At 40.6% G+C, this 27,676-nt stretch overlaps 1 protein-coding gene across 3 annotated transcripts in view; it reads right to left on the bottom strand.

Annotated features, from left to right (window-relative positions):
- LOC105692603 (protein grainyhead) overlaps positions 1-26,940 on the bottom strand; it is a 51,293-nt gene extending 24,353 nt beyond the window's left edge. The window contains exons 1-2 of one of the 3 annotated variants that reach the window (XM_020856211.3): positions 26,732-26,940; positions 25,251-25,954 (exon numbers count right to left, since the gene is read on the bottom strand). In XM_020856211.3, coding sequence (XP_020711870.1) covers positions 25,251-25,954; positions 26,732-26,794 — 767 coding nt within the window. In that variant the 5' untranslated portion in view covers positions 26,795-26,940. Of the gene's footprint in view, positions 1-6,109; positions 6,230-25,250; positions 25,955-26,731 lie in introns of those variants that run through there. The other 2 variants (XM_048654418.1, XM_048654419.1) reach the window with 2 other exon arrangements.
- Positions 26,941-27,676: the final 736 nt, after the last annotated feature.

Raw genomic sequence — 27,676 nt, 5'->3', positions numbered from 1 at the left:
CCCGAGCGAAGGAACGATCGGCTCCGCAAGGTCGCGAGATTAAGAAGTTTCAGTCGGTGGCGGAGCAGTCGGAGAGACGGAATAAGAACCACGTGCGTTCGAAGTTGGCTGGTGCACAGCTATACGTGTGTACGGTACGTACAGCAGCTATGGTGCAGCTGGTATAAATATGTGGTAAATGGTATAGAGGCCCCCGTCCACACTTATGTTCGTTCAACTGGCTCGGCTTATTCCGCAGGCGGAGACGCGGGAGAGACGGTCCAGCGACTCTACGGCATGAATGAATGGAACCTGCTTCGTTGCTTATACATACTGCATACCCATTATAGAAACAGACCTTATAACGCGAGTCTCATACCTGTGCAACGCCGCCGCCGCCGCCGCACCTATTGTACATTTATACACAGTTTTATACACCCATGTATCTACCGAAACTCTGGCTATCACATGTGGCTAGATTGTAGGTTTTTTCAAGATATTTCTGAGATTTATGCTCAACGAGTGGCCGGGATAACGTCGAACCAAATTTCGAGAAACTCTTTTTATCGAGATGTATTTTTTCAGATTTTTATTTCCCGTCGTTGAAAAAAAAAAAAAGCGTCCACGAGTCGAGGATATTCGAGGAAGTTGCCCCGAAATTCTCGAGGCTCGACGTCAGAATATTTCCTCAGACGCGGTGGGAATACGTGATAAATAAAAGAATCGTATGAATTTTCCGCAACTGCGTAAAAGATACGAGTATAATAATGGTTCGATTGGTGTATATATGTATATCGTTCGACGATGCGCGATGATGTAGAGAAATATTTAATCGAGAAGAATGTTAAAAATATACACACTATTAATAACAAAGTCTCGAGTGCGTCAGAAAAGCGTGAAACGAGTCGGTATATAAATTATATATATAACGAATCACCATACGGGAATTGATGACGAGAGATTTTCCCGGTTCTCCGTGGACGCGGTGTACGTGTAATTTCACATGCATCGACCAACACGTAGCGTACCACCACCACACGAGCATGGGACATTTTTTTAATGGGATAAACTGCGGAGCTTGCACGCGTGAATAATGAAAAAATTTTCCCGCCGTTATAAACGCGGAGTGTAGGTGGCCCGGTGGGTTTTGAGCGGAGGGGTTATCGCGGAGGCCGCGGGTGATACCTTCGCTGCAGAAGACCGCGACGTCGAAGACGAAGACGAAGCAGAAGAAGAAGAAGAAGAAGAAGAAGAAGAAGAAGAAGAATAAAAAGTCGAAGTAGGAGGAGAAGGAGATGAAAAAGAAAAGTTGCCGCGGCATATACAGCGCGCCGAGGAATGTGTAGAAATTCATAATTTTGCATGAGTTAGCAACGGATAACGAGGATATCGCGTCAGAAGAGAAGAAGAAGAAGAAAAAAGGAAAAAGGAGAAAAGGAGGAAAGGAGGAAAGGAGAGAGAAATAAATAAATAAATGATTGAAAAAGAAAAAATAGAAAAAAATCAACGATGATTTGTTGGACGGCGAGACATCGAGACGCGGATATATATATAAAAGCGATATATACCTAGCAAATACGTCGGTTGGATGCAGCGGATAAATTAACAGCTCGCTTCTCTCGTATTCCGCAGGACATATCGGCGGCGGAGAACGACGGTTAGCGCTGCGATTCTCATTTCTGTATACATAATACATATAAAAGCGTCGCGATGATGGTTTTCCATGGATGTCTCGTACGTATCTCCGAGCTTCTACTTTTGCTGTTGCAACGGCATATCCTCACGGGACACGTACGTTATATACCGTGTACATTATAACCTTATAGCTCGAATCGCGCGATAGTCGTGTGCTGCAAGGGGCCGCCTCAAAACCGGTAGCCGCCGCGCGACCGGACGACGATCCACGCTGATACCGAGATTCAAGATCCCTGCAAATTCACCTCTCGACGACGACGCGCGAGCGTCGCGACGCGTCTTCCGCACATATATATATATATATATATATATATGCATGTAATTAGTTCTTCCACACTACGATCAGATCGTCAATATCGCGAGAACTAATCACGCGACTCGCCCCTGAACTCGATGACATTTTTATCGCATTTTCTTTACCCCTTTTTTCACACTTCTCCTATCGCAGTTGAACGTTTTCGATTTTCTCCGATAAAAAAATAAAAGCTACGTCATAATTAAACGACGACCGTTCCAAAATCTCCACAGACTAGAGATAGGTATTCCGACGCATAATCGGCGGTGATATGAATTTTAAATCGACCAGAAAAAAAGTATAAAATAAAAAATAAATATATATACATATACGGGATGGTGAAAACGGTCGAATTTCACGCGCATAATTTTAGGGCTGTCCAATCCCTGACGATCGTACGGTTTTTTAAAATTATAAGCGTGTATAGTCGTGTCCACGAAATGACCGATTCTATAATATCAGAGAAGTTTCACGTTATTCGCACAGGTATTTCAGGTATGCTCACGGGCATCATATGTATAATACATCTCTACGTATAAAACGGGGATCATCGTCTACGATCGTTTCGATTTTAACTTTGCTTTTAAACTTTCAAGTTCGAGGCGCCCACGGCAGCACCGATTTATACCGATCGATAGTTTCTATACGGATACAACACACAGGACCGATCTTTCGAGCCCTCTTCTCGTCGCGGTCGATCGTCTCACGATCAGAATACACGCCATACGCACACATGCCTCGCACGGGATATATTATAACAACCTGATAGTTATAACCGGCGTTAAAACTCGTTTAGATAATTTCCGGTAGTGTTTTTACGGGCATGAATAAAACTATAACAATTATTATTATCACCACCACCATATAATTGGGGGCCCGATTATTTATTTATTTATTTTTTTCTCCTACGATTTTCGTATTTCGTTTAATTTTTTTTCTTCCCTCCTTTTTTCATTCGTACTCCTTCCTGTTTCGCGTCTTGTACGGATTTATTATTTATCAAATCTATACCACAGACACAGACAGAGGTGAGCGTGCTCACGAATTCCGCGGGGCCTTCTTACCGTGTGACAGTCCGAGCTAGCCTTTTACTTTAGGTAATAATTAATAAATGAATGGTTAACGTATACGTATTATAGAGGACTAATACCCATGCGGCGTCGAGCGTATAATATTATAAAGAAAATATTGTATATCTGCCCATACGCCGTATACCCATACGTACAAAGCTATAGATCTTTCGGTCAATAAATAGGAATAAATAACATAAATCAATAAACAAAACAGGTAAAAAAAAAAAAATAAAAATAAAATAAAGATAAAAAATCAGAAAGAAAAAACGTATAGAGCTCGTGATTAAATCTCGTAGATATTTATACATAGGTATCCATACATATGCATACTGGTACATAGGTATACGTACATAATAACTATATATTTATTGATATATAAAAGCCATCGCGTCACCGCTGACAACCTCAGTTTTTTAACATTGAATCAAAACTTATGTATATACGTACGTATAATGAAATTCTGTAATGATAGAGTAAAAAATTATCGGGACTCGCCGATATGCATACATCTACACACATCTGTACCTTATCTGTATATAAAATACGCTGAAACGTGTTTACCAAATTTATTGATTCGTTGCAGTCTATGCACGCGGTTTTATAATTGCAACTATAATATACGGATTTCATTTTTATTGCATTTTTTGTTTTTTTTTTCGTTCTTTCTTTTTCTTTTCGATTATTTAAACAGCGATATTGCTCGTATAATCATGATACGTACGGTATTATGTCTATGTAAATGCCAGGGCGAATCGAACGGCCGTACCATTTATATACACGTATATAATAATCTAAGAATTGCAGACGTGAGGAATTTTTATGTATTATTATATTACACATATTATATAGCCGATGCGAAGTCAATTTAATTAAATACGTATACATAACTACGTGCATGATATCAGAGGGCGAATGGAGGGCACAAATTTTTTACACGTGCAACGCGCGGTGCAGTGGCTGCACGGTATGTACGATACATACGTATGTGCGTGTAATGAGAACAATGCACAGTTGGACGTTCCATTATATACTTGACTTTGCGCAATTAATAAACCCCCGCGGTGTACGTACACCGCTTTCGAACACACGTCTACAAATACGATGTATACACGTGCAGAGGTATGCACGCCCTTACAATCGGTGAAAATAATATACACAGTGTGTGCAAAACGTCCCTAAAAACGATCGATACACCTTATATAAGTTCGGAATAATTGCGCATTGTTATATTCGTCACGAATGTGAGGACACAATTAATCGGTGGCCAATTAGAAAAAAAAGGAGACAATTTTTTCCCCCTGCGATACGTTCAATTTTCTCATAGTCTGACAGTCATTTCCAATATACTTTGGACTGAAAATTTCTATCGTTAGGGGCATAAAATCAGAGTCGTCGTTTTTTTAGCGTAAGCGATTTTTAAAAAATTCTTTCCGAATTCTCACGTGTGTCGTAACGGTTGGTCGAATGAGAATCGGTGCAGTGATAGAATTAGGCGAGTTTTCGTCCGTCCGTTCGTCCGTCGTGGAACCTTCCGCATCGGACTGCGTCGTCCCCTGTCGTCCGGCTGGCCGGCCGGCCGGCGAGTCTTTATTTTGAGTGGCCGAAGGGGTCATCCTGCAAAGTCTCACTTAGCATAAAGGGTAGTTGTTCGGCTAAGATAGTCCAGTATAATAGAACGAAAGAACGAAATGTCCCTTTGGCTATAATTAGGGCTGCCCATGGGAATTTTTTGACCCCCGTTAAATATTTGCGCCGCTTTTCAGGTCACTTCGTAATACGCCGCTGTCCTGCGACGAGAACTATAGAACTCCGTGCGATGCTATAGAAATATGTGAAACGACGACGACGACGGAGACCACGGATAGAAAATTGCGCCAAAAATTGAACGAGTAAAATTTTCCAAGTCACGAATGAATCTCACGCGCAGTTTCCCGCAGTTTAGATTTCGTTGGCTCGTTCCCCTTTTTCGTTATCATAATTCGGTTCATCGATGTGTGAAAAATTTACCTAAGTTCCTTCTTGATGTGGATCCACTTTTCGATGCATGTGAACTTCCGTTGATTTCTCCTCTTTTGACAAGGAACTTGTTAAACTTGTCGAGGAGTATCGACGCAGCGGGATACGTATCGATGGCGGAAAATTTGATTTCACACTGTAGTTGGAAATTTTCTTTTTTATTCGTCGCACGATTCAATTGGTAAAACAATAATTAAGCATCGACGCACCGATGTAATTAGTCCTTTTTTTTGCTCCGATCGTCCGTTTAAATCATTTTTTTTTTGTTCTTAAATATTCGTAACACGTTTATATTCATACGAACAAACGATGGAAGAAATAATTTATAATCACCAAGTCTCACACTCGCGGTAGCCGTGAAGCGCTGATTTATTTCCCGCGTAAATATGAGCGGAGAAAAATTGTTCAACGAGACAAAAAAAAAGGAAACGAAAAAAAGTATGAGAAAAAAAAAAAAAGGAAAAGGAGGAAACTTAACACACTTGTTAAACGTTGTCAGTGCACCGAGTATATATAACTCATTTATACATCACGTGTTCATCATATACACAGAAGTATGCGATACGTATATTTCCAGAGCAAGTCCAATGTCAAGTGATCCGTTTGCAGCAGCACTTATTTGTTTAGTGATTTAGTTTTTCTTTTATATTTCCATAATGATTGGCTTTTTTCTTCGATGAAAAAAAAATTTATCGAGAGAAAAAAAAAACTTTCAACTTTGGATCGATTGTTCGAGCTGTCACGAAAGTTTGTGCAAAATTGTTTGAATAATCGGTATGATTCAAAGTTGGTTTTGCAAATACAGTCGATGACAAATGACGTAGTATTTTGTCATATATACAGGTATATGAAAACAAGACCTTGAAACAGTGTACATATATATATATTAACACATGTAACGAAGAAAAATAATAATATATAACACCGCACGATATCGCGCACCGGTTATTAAATTCAATGTAATATCCAAAGTTAATTTTGGACGAACTTTCCGGTTCGGTGTCTTGTATTGGACTGTGCAGAAGTGGCACCTTCCAGTTTCTGAACTTACATCTTGTCCACGCACAGGTAAGAGTGTGAGCATCATACGCCGCTTCGTGGTCGTCGGTCGTCGCGTAGTCGTCGTTCTCTTCGTCGTCGTTCCTCTTCGTCGTAGTCGTCGTCGCACTCGTCGACGTCGCGTCGCTTATCCCCCCCTCGTACTCCCCCTACCGTGTTGGTGCGTGTGCTCCTATTAGAGACATGCCCCCGTGTATAAGTGCGTGTACAGACCACATACGGTCACCTGGGACACGCCCATTTTTCCCCCCCATTCAACCCCCCTTCGTTTCCTACAGGTAACGATATCCCACTCCAAACATTTTCGCCCGTACGTGTCAGCGCGCGCGCCTGCGCTCTCTATATACTACATAAAGGTACATATACCTGTACACATACGTGTGCCTTATATACGATACGATATACCCTGCTTCTGTACGACTATTGTACGCATACATCCGAGGTGTACGTATGTACGGATACCTGACATGTGTACACATATCTCCTCTCCATATGCACATATGTGCAACGCATGAATACACATATGTGCGATACGTTGCGCTATGTACTTTGATAGAGGGCGCATCGCATAGAGATCATATTATATCCTGACCGCTGCAGTGCACCGCAGTCTAGGCGGGGTGTCACTTCGCGGAGCTGCTGCTGCTGCTGCTGCTGCTGCCGCGGCTACCGCCGCTGCATATATCTCATGATTGTGCAATAGTTATACACCCATTAACTATAGGTAGCGAACGAAGCCTGCCTATCTATAATTGCCGTTCCCAACCTGGGAACCGGACGCGATGCTTTTAGCGCGCGATGATATCTTGTCCGGTCCTTTTTCCCCTCCCTTCGCCCCTCCCCTTAGATTCCTCCTCGCGGTGCTCCAATTATGATCCATTCCGATCATTCTCCCATCTTTCATCGATCACATTAGTCCTCAGTCCGATCCACATGATCCTCCGTCGTTCGCGCGTAATTGCGACTTTAACGATACGACGACGTAGTCTCTTATGCGCGCGTTGAAGTCACCGCGCCCGTTGAAGTCTCTGCACAAGCGAGAACTCGCCGGAGCGCCTCGATTAGCGTAAAACGATATGATTAATGCTTTTTTCTTCTTTCTTTTGTCTCTATCCGACTCTACGTGAGTGTGTACGCGAATCTGCACACGTGGACTGCGCGAATCGATTATATATATAAGGAAATAATTCATATCGTACGTGCACACCGTGTACCAATATGTGCATGAATAATTCGTCGTAATGTGAAATACGTGTCGAAGCCCGTCCGTGTATGTAATCGGGTACATATTTTAAATATATAAAAACATTGTACTACGTATAGCATAAGAATCGTTTTTGGTACGCCATATACACCTGACCAATACCATTACACATATCTGTAATGTATAATATGTTAAGCATTCGATATCGCCTGGGGCAAGTGTTGGTTAAGATGGTAGTTCGTTTTTTCTTCCCGACTCTACGATTTTTTCATTTTTCTCTCTGTTTTTTTTTTTTTTCTTTCTTTCTTACCCACTATTTTTTCCCCTTGTTCATTATCGCTGTAATTACATACGCGTGTCCTTATCTGGTGAACGACATGTGAATCTAATACCGATAGAATTATACGTTACATGTATACACCTAAATATACGCGCATGCTAATTGTGTAACGATATTCGAAAAAATCGAGAATTTCGAAATATCATTTATTCGACGTGGTGTTCTTTTTTTTTTTTTTTATATTATATTCCATACGCCTAGATATATCACGAACGTCGATCGTGACCCAGCAGCGGCAGAATCAGCGGCAAATTCGGTAGTATGGCTGTGTTCGGACGCGGTTTGAAGTCCGCAATTTTAGAAAAGGGGACACAGGTGATTGCGAGATATAGAGATAGACTTAATTTTGTACCACATATTATATTGGTATAAAAAATCTATGAACGCATATTAGATTCCGAATATTGGCGAAAGAGATTCGCTGATTAATTATAATTGCTCATTAATTACAAATTATTCTGATCGCATATTCAAATCCTCCATATGTTTCCAATCGATGTATAATACGCCACTCAATCGATGTAGAATTTTTGGCTCTCAACCGTACAGTCAGTCAAAATTCTCTAGAGTTTTTTTGAGAACCCGAATTGCTATTTTATTCTTCATACTTCCTCTCCTTAGTTCGAATTGCAATCGTACGGATCCAACTATTATAGCTAGATAATAAGCATCTCGTTAATGATATCCATGTATACAAATCTCAGATGCTGCTGAATGTATATATGTATACGCCGGGCATATTATAACAGTTGGTCGTCCGTACGTATATAACTGGGCAGGTCAATCGGACGACCTTGCCCTTTACATCTTTGCCAGTAACCTCCTTCCCCCTGAATTCTCTGTCATCCTCTCTCTTTTTTTTTTTTTTATTCATTTCCGTCTATCCTCCAACAGATTTCTGTGGCAGTTCACTTCTCAGCAGACTCGCAAGAGCGCACCGCGCGGTGTGTAGCGGAGCTGATTGTAAGACCGATTGTGAGATAGACGCATCCCATGGCCCATCATCCCTTCTCTCGATGATCATCGTCGTTATTCGCCGTCTGCCTAACCTATTGCGCGTTGATATTAAAAAAAGGAAGAATCTGCTCATATTATAATTGCGAAGATTGCGGTCGCGCCGATGTATTCCTCTAACAATAATTTTTTTATCCTACAATATTGTGCGTATCCTTATATCCTTATCCTAAATTTATCCTTCTCTCGTACGTTACGTGAGGAAAAATCAGATTGAACCAATTGCGGTAGAAAAATTATGACGCGCCCACCAAAAGAATATTAAATGAAAGAAAAAAAAATGGTATTACACACAACCCGCGTGACCACGGGAAGTTGAAAAAAGACAATAATTCGCGGTGGATTATACTATCAACATGCAATGGTTGTAACGTCGCTTCGGGCATGGGATAATGCAATCGACCGTATCTATCATGATGTATAGATATACGTGAACTGATCGTACGTGATATAATATATATCTGTCTCTCATTTGTCTGTCCGTCAGCGTCCGAGCAACGAGAGAATATCGAGGTCCGAAGGATTCGAGAGGATTAGCATAATTTACGTGAGCATTATAATATGTGCGAGGAGGTATAGGTATAGGCTGTGTACCACCTGGAAGCGACAAGTACATGCTTTTCATTGAATATATATATACATAGGACATACATGTGTGTATACAAATATACCTAGGGTAGGTAGGTATATTGCGCGGGGTCAGTCTCAGTCTTTTGGCTCCCTTATTCTGAGGGGTTTCGGCCCTTTCCAATACCCCTTCCCCAACTGTAGTCCTATACCTATACATTTTTTGGTCAGTTCAAGACGTCCGAGATTTTTGACCCTCGTTAAAAGTTATTAGAGAGAAAGAGATAGGGGGGTAAGAATTTTGAAGAAAGCTAAAGGAGCGTCGAGGAGCGGGCGCGAAAAGAGAAAGGGGATGAAAAGGAAAAGAAGGGTGGAATGAGAGGGGATAAAATGAGGAGAAGAAAAGGAAAGGGGGGCGCGAGCATCCGAGACGAGAAACTCTGCAACCTGTATATATGTATGTATGTATACGTGTATACCGTGTACACGTAATGCACACGAAGAGAACGATGATGACGATGAGATGACCCCGCGGCAGTCGTGGGTATATACCGGGATGACCCGTAACCCCTGACCCTTGGCCATCGGACGACCACTTGGCCGAACGTATAATATATATATACGTATGTGCGTAACCGATTGCCCCCTCTTTTGCAGCCGTGAGTCTGACCCCCTAAGCTTTATGGGAAGACGCTCTCGCCTGTGTACGTTTTCTCTTCCTTCTCATTCCTTTTGTTTGTTTTTTTTTTTTTTGTCAAAAAAGCAAAGCCCTTCCAAAAATTTGCAAAAAAAAAATAAATAAATAAATAAGTAAAAAGGAAAGAACAAGAAAAGTAGTTATCGTAGACAGGAGTTGCAAAATGTTTTAGCTTGATGTAAAATATTATCTATCGTATAATATACGCCGCGTAGAAAATAATTTACATACACATAGAGAATTGCGTTCGGATACGACGGGCTTGTGCAAGAGTTTCATCTGCCTACGTCTGCCCACGCGGAGTATAAGATATATATCCGAACGCCGACGCGAGTTTGACATTTGACGCATCATCTCCTGCATCACGCGCCGGTCGAAGACAGCGCTTAGCCCTGGGGTATTAACGCGGCTAATTTCCACCGCATATAATCGTCCGTCGTTTAAACTTTTACATACTACTATGTACGCGCGTACAAATAGCACATGATGAATCCTCCGTGTGGCGATACGTCGAGCGAAAATTTTTCATTCAAATAATTCATCCCACATACAGTGGGATAACAAAGTGCACGAACGCCCAAAAAGCATTCATGTGGACAGTGACAATGTTCTCAGGAATTTATCGAGTCTGGAAACTAATATTGGCCCACCCATTGGAATCATTCGGTTTTTCATTTTTTGTCCGAGTTGACGTTGTAGCTTAATTGAATTGACGGATTCGCGGGGGATTTCTGAGCTCAAAATACGTGAGAATCCCATATGAAACTTAACCGAAAGGAGATGTTGATCATTAGCCCGGGAAATCAAAAAAATCCAAAGGGGTACGATTTTAGGGATTGAGGTATTCGTTCTGAAAAATAAAAGCTGGCCATAACCTGACCGTTTTGATATAATTTATACATAATTTAAATTACTATAATGTCAGGTCGGACAAGAAGATTGTGTTAATTATCAAGAGCTCGAAAATTAATTATTAAATTGTCGACTCCTTTTTATGATGTATAATAACGCAATGCGTGGAACACAACATTTATATGGATTTTCTTTTTTTTTTTTGTACACTCGGTTCCTCTGATTTTTAACTAAAAGCTTATGCTGTCGTATGGCGAGATACGACAGAATTGAACTCCCCCGGTGTACTCTGAACCATTCAAAATATGTACTGAAATTGTACATATTTACCTCCTCAAACGGTTATATCGATATCCGCGGAAAAATCACTGCAAAGAGATGCCGCCAACTAGGTGGATCAAAAGGGTAATTGATGAGGTGTGAACAAGACGTTTATCAGGTGTTGACAGCACGTCTGACACCTGCTCACAATGGGAGCAAAATATAAACAAGGACTGTGATTTCACACCTCATCATCTATTAAAAAGCCATAAATTAATTAAGTTTAAACACCTGCGCGTGCCGGCCGTCACAATACCTGACGCACTTGCAAAAATTGGGTAGTGGGAGTAGTGACGTGGTTTTCCCTTTTATTGGTGAGCCGGAGCTCACCACCGACTTACGCTTGGAGTGCATTTGCCTAATATTTTTTAGATACTTCGTTTGGTGCGAGAAACCGAAGCGTGGGGCGAGCACAGGGCGTGAGGCGTTACGCCGCGCGGCGGTAGGAGTACGAACGAGATCGAGAGCGCTCGTGCGTAGACCGCTGGAAGATGAAATCTCAAATTTTCAAGACGTTTTTGTGGTCATGGATTTTGTTTATAAACCGTAGCTTTTGGAAGTTTTGATTCTTGGCGTTAATAAGTGGTCTATCTATGGTTTCTGAGACCTCTCGAGTCATCGAAAGAGTTCCTTCAAGTTCAAAATCGAGTTTTCTGTGCTATTCTTACGTGTTTTGATTTGAAAAATCGGAATTCATGAGCTGAATTGCTCTATCCATGAGATTGATCGAGTTATCGTAAATTTTTTCGCTGCAAAAAGTAAAAAATCAAGAATATCTGGATGGGAAAGATTCGTAGCCCAATTTAATTGATGGATTCGTGTTCCTGAGGTCAAAATACGTAAGAAAAGTGCCCTACAATCTATTTCAAAAATACTTCATTTTTGGCCCAAAAATCCAAAAAATCCAAAGGGGTACCCCTTGGAATTTTATCGATTTCGGACCAAAAAAAAAAATTTTATTTTTCATGCTATTCTTATGTATTTCGACCTCAAGAATCCGAAACCGGAAGTCAAATTGACCTATCTATCGAATTGATCGAGTTATCGCCAATTTTCTGCTTCAGAAAGCGAAAAAAATTCAGATATCTAGATTGATTTTATGCGCATAGTTTCATTCAGCGGCCTGACTCGTTTCTGAGGTGAAACATTCTCGAATCCCAATAATCTTTCACGCTTATTCGTGCGTTTTTCCTTTTTTTTTTTTTCACCACGGGAAATCTCGAACGACAGAAAACGTCTGCACGGATGAACTCAGATGTTGCGCTGCAGATTTCACTCGCCTTTATAATCATACGTACGTACGTACGTACGTCGTACATAAACCTCTGTACCGCAGACACGTATATAAATTCGCAAGTATATTCGATAGCCACACGACAGTAAATGCAACATACATACATATAAAACGCGTTTATACTTATATGCACTCAAAAAACACGAGTGCATATACTGTATATTTACACCTATATACCTCGGGACTTCTGTCTCTCCGAGCTCCTACACATTCAGAGAGAGTCAGACGGGGAAAAGGAGTATCGCTCGGTACATGTGTGTATATACTGCAGATGTATGAGTACAGAGAGTACGGGCGGCAGTAGGGGACAGAGAGAAAGAGGAACAGGCGTAGCAGCCACCGGCACTCAACCGAGAGCAAGGCTGGACCACGCCCTGCGTCTGCGGAGTTCTCTTTCTCATTTTATCTAATAGTCGCTGTTGCTTTTGCTTTTCTCCTTTTTCTTCTATCTGTATCTATCTCCATTTCTCTCTCTTTCTTGTCTCCCGAGTTCCACTCTCGTAGGGTTATATACACACAGGTATACGTATTACCTACGCTCCGTTTCTCGCGTTATCCTGCGTTTTTTTTACATATTTCACATGTTGGTTGTATACGTGGGTATGTGCGATCGATGTTAAACATATATACCGGGGTGCGACGGAATAATTGGCCCATATACGCTACATGGTCTCGAAAAAATAAATAAAAAAAAAGGAAATTAATTAAAAAACGAAGACTAACAACCTTCCGACTGATTTGCAAATTTTAGAAAAAATTACGCTTTGAAATAATATTAGGACACGTGTGCCGAATATTTGCTCTTGTGTACACGTTACTATATCTATACATATGTATCTATCCAATGATAAAAGTCGAGCGTATTTTTTTTTTTCCTAAATTTGATTGCAAAATATACGATTAAATTTAGTATATACGATTAAAAATAACGATTCTACTTTTTGACTGTATGTATTATGATAATATCCACTTGCACATATGTACATAATGTACACAGGTATTTATGTGTATGAGTATACGATATAGGAAAGGCCAAAGAGCTGTGCCTGGCAAACTTCTCCCTCTCTTTTTATATCGCCGTCACCCAATCGCTGGAGGACACACTCGGGGCCTGACGTGATTCCAGACGATCGAACTAAAAATTGAGAGAAATAATGAGAAAAAAAATCGAATAAGAGAAAACGAAAAAACGAACGATAAAAAAAAAAAAACGATAATAACGATGCAGTAAATTGAGTAAACAAAGAACAACAAAATAATAATTCATTCGACCATAAGCAAGAGGCAAGGATAATTTCCGAACGAAAAAATGAAAAAAATCAATAATCGATCGAATAAAAAATTTCCGAGTAAATAACCAATACAGCTAATCAATTCAATGAATTCATCGCGTATAGGAAAAATATTTAAAGCATGTTAAGTGTTATTTTTAAATCGAATCACGCATCGCAGTGCAACGCTATATACCTAGCTGTATATCATATTGTTACGCTCGCACATAAGTTACACCTTTTTCCTCCAGTATCTTTTTTCTCTTTGGCATCACTTTTCCCATTACGTATACACGTAATAGGTTGAATCATTTTCCTGCAGTAATTTTTTCCACCTGTAATCGTAATTCGCACAGTGTGGGTATGCGAAACACACCGGGTATATCAAGTACGCGCTGCGTTATACAGTCTTCAAAAATTTACGTAGTCGACGCGGCGCCGCAACGGATTTTTTATGCGATTATTTTTTTATCTCTCTTTTGTTGGTTTGTCTTGTAATGTTTGACGAGCACATAGATTATCGGAATTAAGCAAACATGTGTATAATGTATGCCAGTATAGGTGGCTAACTATATACACATGTCGAACGTATTATAAATTTAATTTTTTTTCTATTTCGTTCTTTTAACGGAGACTAAATTAATTAAAGATATATTTAAGATCGAAGTTGTCCCATTAGCTCGTCTACAGTGTGTCCGTATAATAAACGCGCATCGTCGAGACTTCGATTATCCGTATGTGCAGTCCAACTGGAAATTTATAAGTCTACACCTACCTGTATGGATTTTACAGGTAGATATTTACTTACATCAATATGTTTATCGGGTGTCTCGCGTTATGCGATCGGCACATCCGAAAATCATGTGAATGAAATAAATAAAATAAGAAACTGTACGGATTACGTACGGTTATATTCGTGCATCGAAAGTGTAGTATTTATAAGCACGTGACGAACCGCAAGTTCGATACATTTTTTTTCTCCCTTTTCCTTTTTTTAACTTTCATTTATACTGATCCCCAGGCATTGAGGTCACTCTGCGCTATAAAATTCATTATAATACGGATTTTCGGTGGGAAGATTTTTATACGATTTTCAAAATTGATTTGATCTTAACAAATTTATAGAAGCTACCTAAATTCAAAGAAAAAAGAATCAGTTAACAAATCGTAAGAACATTACGCATAACTAATTAGCACATTTCACACCCGACAAAAATTGTTTCACTATTTTTTGTTTGTCGAACGGTTTTTTTTCATTCTTTCAATTTGAAAGAGCGATAAATTTGGCACTAATTCGTCATAATGTACGCGACGCAAATCACGTGGAACACCCTGTATATAGATACACATAGATACATATGTACATATAGATAGTTCAATATACATAAATATGTATAGATATATGTAACACATATGGGACGACGAGACGATTCGAAGGCGCTGCTTTCTCTGCATTACAGACGCGGGTCGCGCGGATAACCAGTCGGATATAGTCGCCCCGATCGCCCTGCAGAGGTGCCTCCTCTTTTCTTTACACCGTATATTATGTCTACGTACATTTATACACGCCTGTGTGCACATACATATATTTAATAGATATATATATAAAACGTATAAGACGGAATATATCTATCAATATAATATATACAGATTCCTGAGTCTAGCGTTTACGCAGAATTAATAAAATAAACATATTTACACATACTTAATACACATACATATGCATTAGTATTTAACCTGACATATAATTAGTATTATAAATTTGGCTAATTATACGTATACGTACGAAATATCATTTGCAAAGCATTATAATCGTCCATCTATTACCGAATAAATTTTTCATCGATTCATCGAATTTCGGAGATTTCAACGCCTGAGCGAGGAGACTTCAACGCCGGAGCGCGGAGATTTCAACGCCTGGGCGAGGAGACTTCAACACCCGAATAAGAAACGCGCAGTGTCTAGGCGCGCGACGATCATTCGGGCGTTGAAGTCTCCCGGTTTAGATGCTGCAGCCAGGCGCCGCGATACGTACTATATACATGTATATCAATATGGGAGCTACTTGAACGACCTTCCGTGGAATCTGGGCAACCTGTGCAGTCTGGGAAGTCGAGGCGGTCGCTGCAGCATTCTCGACCTCGACTGTTATGCGCTCCTGCAAAAGTTCGCCATACATACGTATATGCCTTGTTTGAATAGTAGGGGGTATTTTGAACCCGCGGCGACCACGAACTCGAGCGCAATTGGACGTATGATGTACGCTCCTAATCATGCCTGCACGGCAGGTGCGCTTGCATGTTACACGAAGAAATAAAAATATTCTAACTATCAATCACGCGTCTGATAAATAGGGTAGGTAGGTATATAATATAGGTATTCGAAATTAGATTCAGGTATCTTAGAGACGCGAAATGACTGTTATTAAAATTCGTACAAAAATATTCAAAGGTACGTATTATAAATGTTCAAATTTACCTATATATAAAATAACGACTAATCATATTTGTAGGATTCGAAGGGTCAGGGTTGTCCGAAGGTCAAAATGTGACCATTCGACGTAGGGCTATAACATGATGAATCAAATAATACATGTATAATTGACCTTTAAATATGGGCACCTAGTTGAATACCTATATACTTCCTGATAGATCTAATCGCACGCGTTTCATATAGGTATACATTAAACATAAGTTGTGACCATGAATTATATTCTCGTTATGGTTAATTATAAAAAAATAAAATAAAAAATAAACTCAACTGATCACCGAATATAAAAATCACTTATACCCACAAACTGACATTACGTACACATGCAGAGATAGACATACATTTAGCACGTACAATAAAAAACAAAAAAATTCGATTCAAACACATAATGCAGATTATAGCATTCGTAATCTGACGACCGTAAGATTATTTCTGTTTTTCATCACGTATGAGTTAATATTTTCCTTTACCAGAACGATGAGGAAAATATATCCGAGCGTCCGAATATAAACTGTTTGAAATTCGTCACGAGGTAAGCATGAAAATTTCAATAGAAATAAAAAATATAATGAAAAAAGAAGTCGGAGTGAAAAAAAATGGCTCACTATACGCGGTGATAAATTAGCGATCGAGTTAACACACCGCGTGCCGAACGTGCATAAGGATCTTTAATGAAAGGCGGTACGTACATAGGTACATTATAGGGACAAAAAGTAGCGTGGGTAACACGCTCGAATGACCCAGTCTCATAACAGTCATATCTTCGACGTGTATATTTCAAGTCATACACGAACATCATCGTATCATTTTATAGGCGTACGTATATAACGGGTATATGTATATAAATACATATAAATGCACGGACGATGTCCGTACACCAATACGAACAAATAAAAAGCGGTCGACATGTATAACGTGTATTTTAGGTCCAAAGGTGTAGGCAGTTGCGATCACCGACGTGCGGTATAATGTAACGTGGCTGTACGTGTATGCGGGTAGTATCTTATATTATAAGTTGGACTTGTACACGAAATTCTGGTAGCCGAGTTACCGTAGGTTAGGCTGGTTATATACTACGTATACCGGCTCTCCTCAGCTTCAGTTGACTCGAGTTGAGTTGGCTTAGCCACGTGTTGAGGCAGGTCCAAACGTCAAGAAGAAGTCTCTTCCCAGACCTGTCTGTACTGTACACAATATCCGTGTATATAATACCTGCGGACCGCGTAACACCGACGACCGGGCGAGACCAACGCGATCATCGGGTAGGTAGTGGAGTACAACTTCCAGGTGACACAGCGCTTTTCACAGATTCAGACGGTATATATAACGTCCGTAAGCCTACCGTACACACCGCAACTGTACTTTTATTCATTTTTTTACTTCATACCGACTTGCGTAACTTGTAGTAGATATCGTCGTACAACGCGGTGCAGGAATACCCGAAATGAAAAAACCACGATCGTCGTCGCGAGCCATTCAAATGATTCGTCCGAGGTAACGAGACGTTGTAAATTATCGTTGCCATAATCGTACGAACGGAACTAGTTTTTCGTTGGGTAAAAAAGAACGTCGCTCGCACTTGAATGAATGAAATGTTCTTCTTTTTTGTTCTTATCTTCGACATGACAAAAAGAGAAAATGAAAGAACCGCGCATCGAACAAGTGAGCTTTAATTTTGTAGAGATTTTTTTCAACGTTCTCGCGGTTCAATTCGCATACAAGTACGAAACGTTAGGCGATCGTATACAGGAATTTTCAGTCCATATACGGGGCTGGTATTCTCACGACTCCGGAGTTTGCTCTGAATCTACATTTTGCGGAGTCATTATATTTATTTTTGGCCATGTGCGAAATTGTTGTACCGGTATAACCGGGTGTGCCAGCTTTTCATATTGTATATATTTATATATTTGCTCGCATAATAATTTTAGCAAGGCGAACCCGCATACGAATAAATCCCACTGTATATGCCTCATAAAAAAGAAATGCGCGACATATAATACAACAATTGTTGTGTCATTGAAATCGGAATTCAAATTCAAGTTCAAGTTCAAGGTCAACTTCTCTCGGAGCTGGTTTCCGTCTAGAGTTCTGTAAAACCGTATATACATATACATATATAACTAATATACGCGCACGATGCACACGTAGTCAGGGCGAAATCCAGGATCAAGCTTTCCTGTTTCCGCATTTTTAATCTGGTTATACTTCTATGTATTTTCTGTACAATGTCTCCACATATACGGCTATAATTTATGCAAGCTCACATCGTACATATTCGTTGACTTATACATCGAGTGCATATAAAATTCTAATTTCACGACTTTTTTTTTTTTTCTTCTAATTCATATACATTCGTTTATTTTATTCAAATTTTGTTTTTTTTTCTTTCTTCATTCCATACTCTATTTAACGACGATAACCAGGCGTGGCAGTTTACACGCTACTAAATGAGACGAGTTAGGTATATATAAATTAAGGCATCACCCCCGGGCAGCATAGTGCCATACCTATACATCCACCTGTACGTAGTTATATACTCGTATTATAGCCACATACCAATGCGACGTCGCGAGTGATCGTGTTCTAAAGATCATAATTCTTTTTTTTTCTTCTACAGATCATACGTACATTTTCAGTAGACACACACACGCACACGCACACACGCGCGCGCACACATTATATCGAGTGAAAATCAGTGCTGTATAATATTGTGTGGTTTGTAAAATCGGAACGGAATTTGCAATCAACTTTCTTTTTCCAAATAGGTATATAGGCGCGCGACTTCGATTTATACGGTTAAATATTCTTTAAGGTATCATATAGAAATGGTGTAGGTATTAGCTGATCGATGGATCGATCGATCGACAGCCAAGCGACAGCAGCAACTTTATGTACTTATCCCGCGATACATACGAATATATATATATATATACGTATGTATACCTCTTGTTGAGAGAAGGCGGGAAAAAAGTTCATGGGAATAAAAGAGGAGAAAAAAAAAAAGAGAAAAAAAAAAAAATTACGCGCCGCGGAAATTCCTCCAAGTTTTAATATATGGGTATGTATATCGTCTGGTTAGGTATGAATGGAATTAATTTGTACCGGCAAAAACTCGCGTGTATAATTAGACGAATGATCGTCACATCGATCCGCGAAGCCCTGACATGTTTAAATAATTTTTACACGATGCAGTGTGCAGTATTTTTATTATAAGACGGGAGAATATGGATGTGTACATATAGTATTCTGATAATACGGTAAATTTGTTTTTTAGTTACTAAATACATATGGGGTATGTACGTACGTTGTATGTATTTATGTATAGAAATGCAGGAGAGGAGAACGCATGCGGTGAAGGCAGATTATATTGTGCGGACGATACGGCTGCTGATGCCCGTTGCTACTTTTGCTAATAAATGACTGTAATATCCCGCTGAGAAAATAAAGAAAATTTGCCGCGAGGAAATTTATGCTATAATTTATATACCGCGGTAGCCGCCGGTTCCCGCAGAATCAAAGGATTGCAACTATATGTATACAGCTACAGATATTACGTACGATATGGAAGCTAATTAGAAAGAGCGAAACGCGTCTCTTCAGCTTCGCCGAAAATAATCTGCAGCTTCGCCGAATTCCAGAAAAACGTACTCCACATTATTTAAGTTTTTTTTTCGTACACACCCCCCTGCCAGCGCGAAACGGTAGGCTTAAATTTTTCGAAATTAAAAAACCGAACCTCTTCCAACCCGACTGTCATAATTCGTATAATTTTTTTCTTTCTTTCTTTCTTTCCATTCCTCCGATTTCTTGGGAGGTCCGTTGTACGCCCTGCTTCGCGACAGCGTACAACGTCGGATATCCTTTATTTTTGGATTACGCCCTTTCTGGCCGCTAATCGTCCAAGCATACCGCATATACATGCGTCTTCATATAGAAATAATATAAAGAAATCAGAATAAAAGAGAATCGGTAGAGGAGGACGTGTATATGTACAAAGTCGACGCGTGAGTAGGTATATAGAAATTACGAAACGGGAGAGTCCGATGGCAGCTCGGCCACCGCACACACCGTCGACGTGTGGAACGGGTGGGATCGTATATATATATATATGTTATATATGTACGCATATACTGAGCTATGTATACGGAGACACACACGTACACGCGCACGGGGCGTCCCATCGTGGTCCAGCGTGCAGCATCCTCGACGGCCATCTTGTCTTGCCTTCCGCCCGACGCGCCTCGCGTTCAGCGCGATGTCTTGACCGATCGATCCTACGGGCTGTACGTGTACGATATTCGCCATTGATTCTGCAGCGGGCGATATATAAAAATTTTTCGTACACGTATCTCCGCGCGCGAATACACAACCCCCCCCCCCCCCCCCCCGAAAATTACGCTTATAAATAAAATCCACGCACACGCGCGAATACGTAGGCAGGTAACTTTTGAAGACGGCACATGTATATATGATCGCGGAATTTCGCTTCGCTCGCGTATACAACGTTATAGGTATTATTATATATTGAATCTCACGAAGGTATAGCGCGCGCGTTGCAAGGACTGTAGATATATGTATGTACACGTTAAGAATTTCGAATCGAAAGGTATGCGTGAGTAAATATACACGGAATGAAATACCAGAGGCATGTATTGTTCCGTAATGACGTCAGGGTTTAATCCGTCCGTTTTACGAAGATAATATCTACTGGTTTGTAATTTACAAAGCGTGATTACCGTGATAAGCGTGTAACACACTGGCGCAGGTTTATCTGTATCACCCGTGTGTACATGCGAGGTTGAAAATCGGTCGTCGTTTCTTAAGCGTGTACGCGATGCACGCGGGGTATACACGGGTACGTTACGACGATGATGGCGCACAAGTACCGAAAATTGGTGAACGTATACACGTGTATGGGTAGGTGTGTCGCGGGAGCTGTACCCCGACGATAATAAATATAATATGAAAATATACGCGGGACATCGGGTTACATAATGGGCACGTATATGTATACAGGTGTATAGGTGTGCAGATATATATATATACACGTTTATATTATAACCGTAGCCAGGAGCAGTACAACGACTAACTGAGAGCAGCAGCATCCGTTTCCCGCGACGTCGAAGCGCTATGCCGCGGAGTTTTCTAGCCTTCGTACGCCCTAGACCTTGGTGTATATAAGGTAAAGGCTCACGACGCACGTGTCTAATTGACGATCGCCTTCCCAATACCCCGGTAAATACAAATTGATTATCCGCTTCCTCTACTTCTCCCTACCCCTCGATAACCGAGCGCACGGTCCAACACACGTACCCCATATAACCCGCGAGCACCGCTATAGTTTCTTCCTCATTTCTCCTCACACGTTTCATCGCATTTTCCATCTCTTTTTCATTGCCTCCTTTTTTTTTTTTTTTTTTTTTCTTCACATATATATCTCTTTCCATCTATCCGTATAGACATCTTCGTATATCTCTTCTTCTTCTTCTCTCTCTCGCCCTCTTCACCCCTCTCGCCCCCTCTACCCCATGTCACGTTGATCAACGTCCTCCTCTTCAACGTCGCGCGTTGTCTTATAACGCGCGCGGGGCACCGCCGACTCTTCAACGATCGCAACCTGTACCAGCGACATTACTGCACCGCGTTCCAATGAATTCACGGCTCTCCTGGTTTTTATCATCCAGCTTTGCCCCGCTTTATAATACATACCGAGCTGCCACGACGACTACGACGACGACGACGACGACGACGACGACGACGGAAAGAAAAACACATATATATATATACGCGCCGCAGATGTGGCCTACACGAAGCATATATACCTATGTATTTTAGACGTACTTATATACCGGAGTGACATATAGGTACAAAGGTAGGCAATACGTGCTCGATGCGTTCGTACTCTATATATCCTGTGCGAAATAAGGGTTCCAGGATCGGTATTTCTCTTCATTCCTTCGCCATGAACATATGTGAATTGCGCGTAAAAAGACAGAATCTAGAATCAAAAATTTTTAATCGCGAATTACGTTCTCGACTGTAACGATTTTTCTTATTTTTTTTCTCTTTTTTTCTTTCTCATATTTTATGCCACCCGTTACGATCCCCGTGCCGAAACGAGAGACGATCGAACGATCGAGGCGTACGAAATAAATCAAATTTAGCAATCGCAAAAAATCTCGTACCCGTATACGCGATACGTACCTACACGGAATTTCGCGTACGTATACGAGTGCGTGCGCGAGAGAGAAGCAGATACACGTCCCTTGCATTATAACTTTTCGTCGCCACTTTCATTTCAACGAAACTTTTGCCGTGCACCCGATCTCGTATCCGCCGCTGCGGCGAGTCGATCGTGTTACGTGTGTCTTACCTCTTCGGAAGACGACCGGTAGGTATACAATTATACGCGCGTCTCGATTCATTTTTTGATCTACGAACGGCGACGACGACGAAGATCTTCGCGATTTATGACGGAGTGTAACCGATAACGCAGCTAAGACGATGATTATGACGACGACGGATCGAATAAACAACAACTAGGTGTACAAGGGATATAAAATGCAGTTGTTTTCGAGACTTCAAGGCCTCTTGTACTGTGACAAGAGAGCGAAGTCGCACAACGTAGCGTTCGCGACTCGTCGAGAAGATCGGTGTATAATCGGCAATCGGCAATAATCGGCAATCGCGGTTGACTACAACGTTGCTCGTCATTCGTGGCTTATACCCTACACCGATATATACAAACATCGGCACTTTTAACGCACACCGTGCGGATACATCGGTGTACGCACGTAGCAGACGAAGTAAAATACACGCACCAACACGTCAACGGATCCGAATACCATCGCATGACGTTACACACGCGGGACACGTGCGTACATTTAAAAGCCGATTAATTATTATCGGTACATAATTTTTTATGTAATGCGAAATAAAATATAAATATGTAAAGAGCAAGGTAGTACGCCGCATCTGCGTAAATCACGTTAAATATCTTCATAACGGTTGTACGTATGCATACCATTACTTTTCACCTCTACCGCAATGTACGTACTTACATACATACGTGTACTAATGATTAAACAATTAGAAAATTTTCATTTATATCAAACGTCGTATAGAATTTCCGCGTTCGATTAAGTAAATCGAATGTGTTATTCAACTTTTGAAACTTAGAACGGGTGTGCGAAAGAATACGACAGATTTATCTACCCAATTTGATCGCGCGTTGAAAGTGTTTTTTTTTTTTTTTTTCTTTCTATTTTCCGCCTATGATTATCGCCGTACTTGTACCGTGTATTATAAAGCTTATACGAGTGTATAATGTATCGTAATTCTTAGCAACTCTCAGCTGCTCCGGTTGATCGAACAGCTTTGTCAATTTATGAGCAAATATGATATAAAACGTTCATCGATCGTTACCGCAGATAAAATGTAACCATACGTAGATATACCGTAAGAATCTCAGGAAAGTGAACAACATAGGGAACGCATGAGCGCGAGAGAGAGCTTATGGAAGTTCCGTGAGTACGAGACAGACAGACTGCCTGCCCCTCCGTTGCCTTTGAGTCCCCACTCCGCCAAATTGTAAACAGACCATCGCTAGAGCTGTGATAGCCTGTTTGAAGAAAATCAATAAAAAAAGTCTGTGATATCAAGAATAATAAGTATTAATAATTGTAATTAGAATCATCAAAGATTTAAATACATTTACATTGACAAAAAAAAAATTATATTTTCATGAGAAAACCTTCATTTTGAATTGGGAACTTCTTTGAAAATTTTTTAATATTTAAAGGAACAAAGTCAATCATATTTATGCTAATGGTTTTTGTTTTATCAATTGTGAGAGAAAAACACTCTCAACCCGAACGCGCTTACTTAGATCACAGCTCTAGCGATGGTCTGTTTACAATTTGGCGGGGTGGGGACTCGAAGGCAACGGAGGGGCAGGCAGTCTGTCTGTCTCGCACTCACGGAACTTCCATAAGCTCTCTCTCGCGCTCATGCGTTCCCTATGTTGTTCACTTTCCTGAGATTCTTACGGTATACGGATTCAATTTTCTTGGTTTTTTTCTCTTTGTCTTTTGTTTTTTTTTTCCTTTGCAAAAATGTTAGACGAAGTCCGATCGTGTGATATTGTCAGATTGATTGGACACGTCTATAACGTACGTTATACATATATACGTATATATCTGAAAATACATAATATACCTAAGTTATTTCGAAAGATTGCGCAGCGCAGTTAATTTTATAATGTATATTATAATATATTGTAAAATATCATTCGCATCAGCGGCACATGTATAACTATTTATATTTATAAATAAAAGCGAGGTTGCCGCGTCGAATCGGGCCCACGAATTCAAAGTTTGTCTACCAACTGATATCCAGATTCCCATTATCTTGGTTAGCAGTGAAAAATCACGTAGTTGTCCTATAACGAAATTCAGAATAAGGAGACCACCGGGCAGCCTACCGAGCGCAGAAAATCATAGCAATAGAATCAATGAACATCGATAATCGCGACAATGCGTATGTGATACGTATATGCTTTATATTTTATCATAGTTATATGCCGCGAGAATATGCCCAACGCCAACATGAGCGATACTTTTTGCTTTCAAAATCCCCCAAGCGACCTTGGTGCCTGTCCGAATTTAATTTGCACCCAATTAATCTCAAGCCATTTCAAAGTCACTAAACCGTTTACTCTCACTCACACTCTCTCAGAGGCGAGGAGACGTGCGAGAATTACGAAGGAAAAAGAGAGACTAAAAAAAAATAAAAATAAAAGGAAACATGTGTAATGCCAAAAAAGATGGAAAAAAAAACACACACACACACCCACGGACAAAGGTTTGGTCGAGAGAAACAAAGAGGTAGAAAAAGAAACATCATTAATTTTGCAGCGGATTATAAATGTCTCTTTACATATTTGCGTTTGGCAACGTGTTAATTCCGTACGTCGCATGTACGCATTCGGTCGCTAGCTCTGCATCGCATGATCGCAAAGAATAAGAAGAATGCCATTCGATACGACGACAATAGAACGGAGATAACGATTGTTCACTCACCCTGCTCTGAGGGATGCCGCGGCGCCTAGGGCAAGTTGGGTGGCTCCGGGGTCGGCGGCAACGAGTTCGGAGAGAACGAGGACGGTGGTCGTCGTGGCGCAATTCGGTGCCGTCGCGGAGGTGCAAGGTGTACCGCGGGACATGATGGCGTCTTCGTGTTGCTGCAGTTGAAGTTGCGGGTAATGATGGAGGTGAAGAGCGCTCGATCTCGACCTTGAATTCGCCGGTGGCGAGGGCGGGGGTGGCGGATATTCGACTACTTGAACCCTGTCCGCTTCGTTCTCGTAAATAATCTCCTTGTCGTGGGTGTACATCACGGTCTTTTGTCCGTCGTTGTAAATCAAATCGATCATCTTGTGCTCCCCGAGATTCGAAGGCGTGGTAACGACTGTTCCGGAAGCTTCCGGTGTGACGCGATCGTCGTCCTCGTCGGCGTGCGAATGGTCCTGCTCCTGATCCTGATGATGGTGATGGTTGTGATGATGAGAGTGATGGGAGTGATGGGTGTGATGCGTGTGATGTGGGTGGTGTTGCTGTTGGTGATGGTGATGATGGCGGTGAAATTTATGGTGAAGTGTGTGCTGCGAAGGTTCGTGGAGATCGAGAACGTTCACGGGCTGCATTGTAGCGAGCAAAACTTGCTCGTTATCGTTTTGATTGTGATTGCTCAGAGATGAGGATGCCGGTGAAACGGGACCCTCGACCTGTTGGAAGAAATACGAACAAAATATCATCGGATCGTTCCATTTTTTTTTCATTTATTTCTCTTTACGATAAGTTCAACGATAATCCTCGACTGCAGACAACAGACGGTGCAGGCGTTCAGCGGTTATTTCCTTCGTAATTATATTTTCTAAAACGTGACATATAATTGATATTTGTACGCGTACTTATTATATTCATACTATTTAATTAAATGTAGGTGTATACGCGCGCAATGTACACGTATATGATGAAAACTTTAACGATGATAATTTCCGCGTTAAATGTTAATTGCGTTATGTGCATCATCTGCAGCCGAGGGTAATATTATGATAGATAGATCACGATAAAAATATATTATCGAACTTTGATCTTTTCAGGCGTCTTGTGATACCCGTCGCGTAATGATATGCATGTAGCATATATACGTTCGATATTATATGCATGCAAAAATTACAACTACGTTCTGCATATATATGTACGCAATTTGTTTATCAAAAACTTAAAATTCCTCAACGATTATCGTCGATCAATCATGAGAGATTACATATTCACGCAGATATCGTATAATCGTATAGATCTAAGAAAAGGCAAATCGAATCATCCCGGTGCACTTGAGGATTCCGCCTCCGCAGATGCTGATTTAACCTTTTTATTTCTTTTCAGGAAAAAAATTCAAATCGAAAACAAGTGATTACGGCTTTTGTTCCGCGGGAAAATATGGGTAGTACGTTAACAATTGCGTGTACGCGAGGTTCAAAACAAGATGAGAAACTGACCGGAGACAAAGCCTCCTGCATGTGGATCGATCCCGGATCGGTTTCGTCGGCGCACGTCGACATTTCCTTTCTTTTTTTGTTAATTTTCTTTCCTTTTTTTTATTCTTTTCTTTTATTATTCTCAAAAGTCTTCTTTTCTCCTTGACTCCTCCTTCAGGTACGAGAGGTTTGTATATATTTAAGTATAATGATTGTTAGGTTGTAAAAAAAAAAAAAACTATCCGCTGCATCGGTATCAATAACTCCCCCGTTTTTGATTTTCAAATATCATCGAGTATCGGATGTGATGAATTTCGATAATTAGATATCTTGTACGACGATTATTTTTCGGTTTTTCTCTTCTATATCTTTATCGAAGTGAAGCGGAGGTGGCGTTGGTGGTTCTTGTATCACAGGCTGCTGAATATATGGCACGTAAAAGGAAGAAATCTGCAACAAAAAAAATAGAAAGAACTTTGTCAAATTTAGCGAATCGATAAGTAAATAAAAGAACGTACACACACATACATAGAAAAGTGAGGAACATTGACCTCCGATTTTATTTTTAATAACCCATATATGTATATAACACGCCTAAACTGGTCTATAAACAACTGCACAGGTTTTTCGAATCAACAGGTTTATCCCCCGCAGGTTTTTCAGGTTTATTCATCCAATGTACACCTCGGTCAACATACATCTCGCACGGCGGAGGCGGAGAAGCGAAACCGATCAATCCGACGGATCGTCGAAGCTCCGAAATTTCATCTGTCTGTACTTCGCGATATACATACATGGTGAAATGGATGTAGGGCAGAGAGAAGACAGAAAAAAAAAAAAAAAGAAAAAACAAGCGGAGAACCGAATTCTGCACACGAGGAGGAGGATGATGTTGCAACCGAAAGGCGTGACAACGATATTCCGGAACGTGTATACCTACAACACATAATACCCTGGTGATCTTTG

Source organism: Athalia rosae, chromosome 4 (genome assembly GCF_917208135.1).
Source record: "Athalia rosae chromosome 4, iyAthRosa1.1, whole genome shotgun sequence".
In the NCBI taxonomy this organism is placed as follows: Eukaryota; Metazoa; Arthropoda; class Insecta; order Hymenoptera; family Athaliidae; genus Athalia; species Athalia rosae.
The sequence above is the reverse complement of the archived record's forward strand: the minus strand, read 5'-3'. Positions and strand labels throughout refer to the sequence as shown.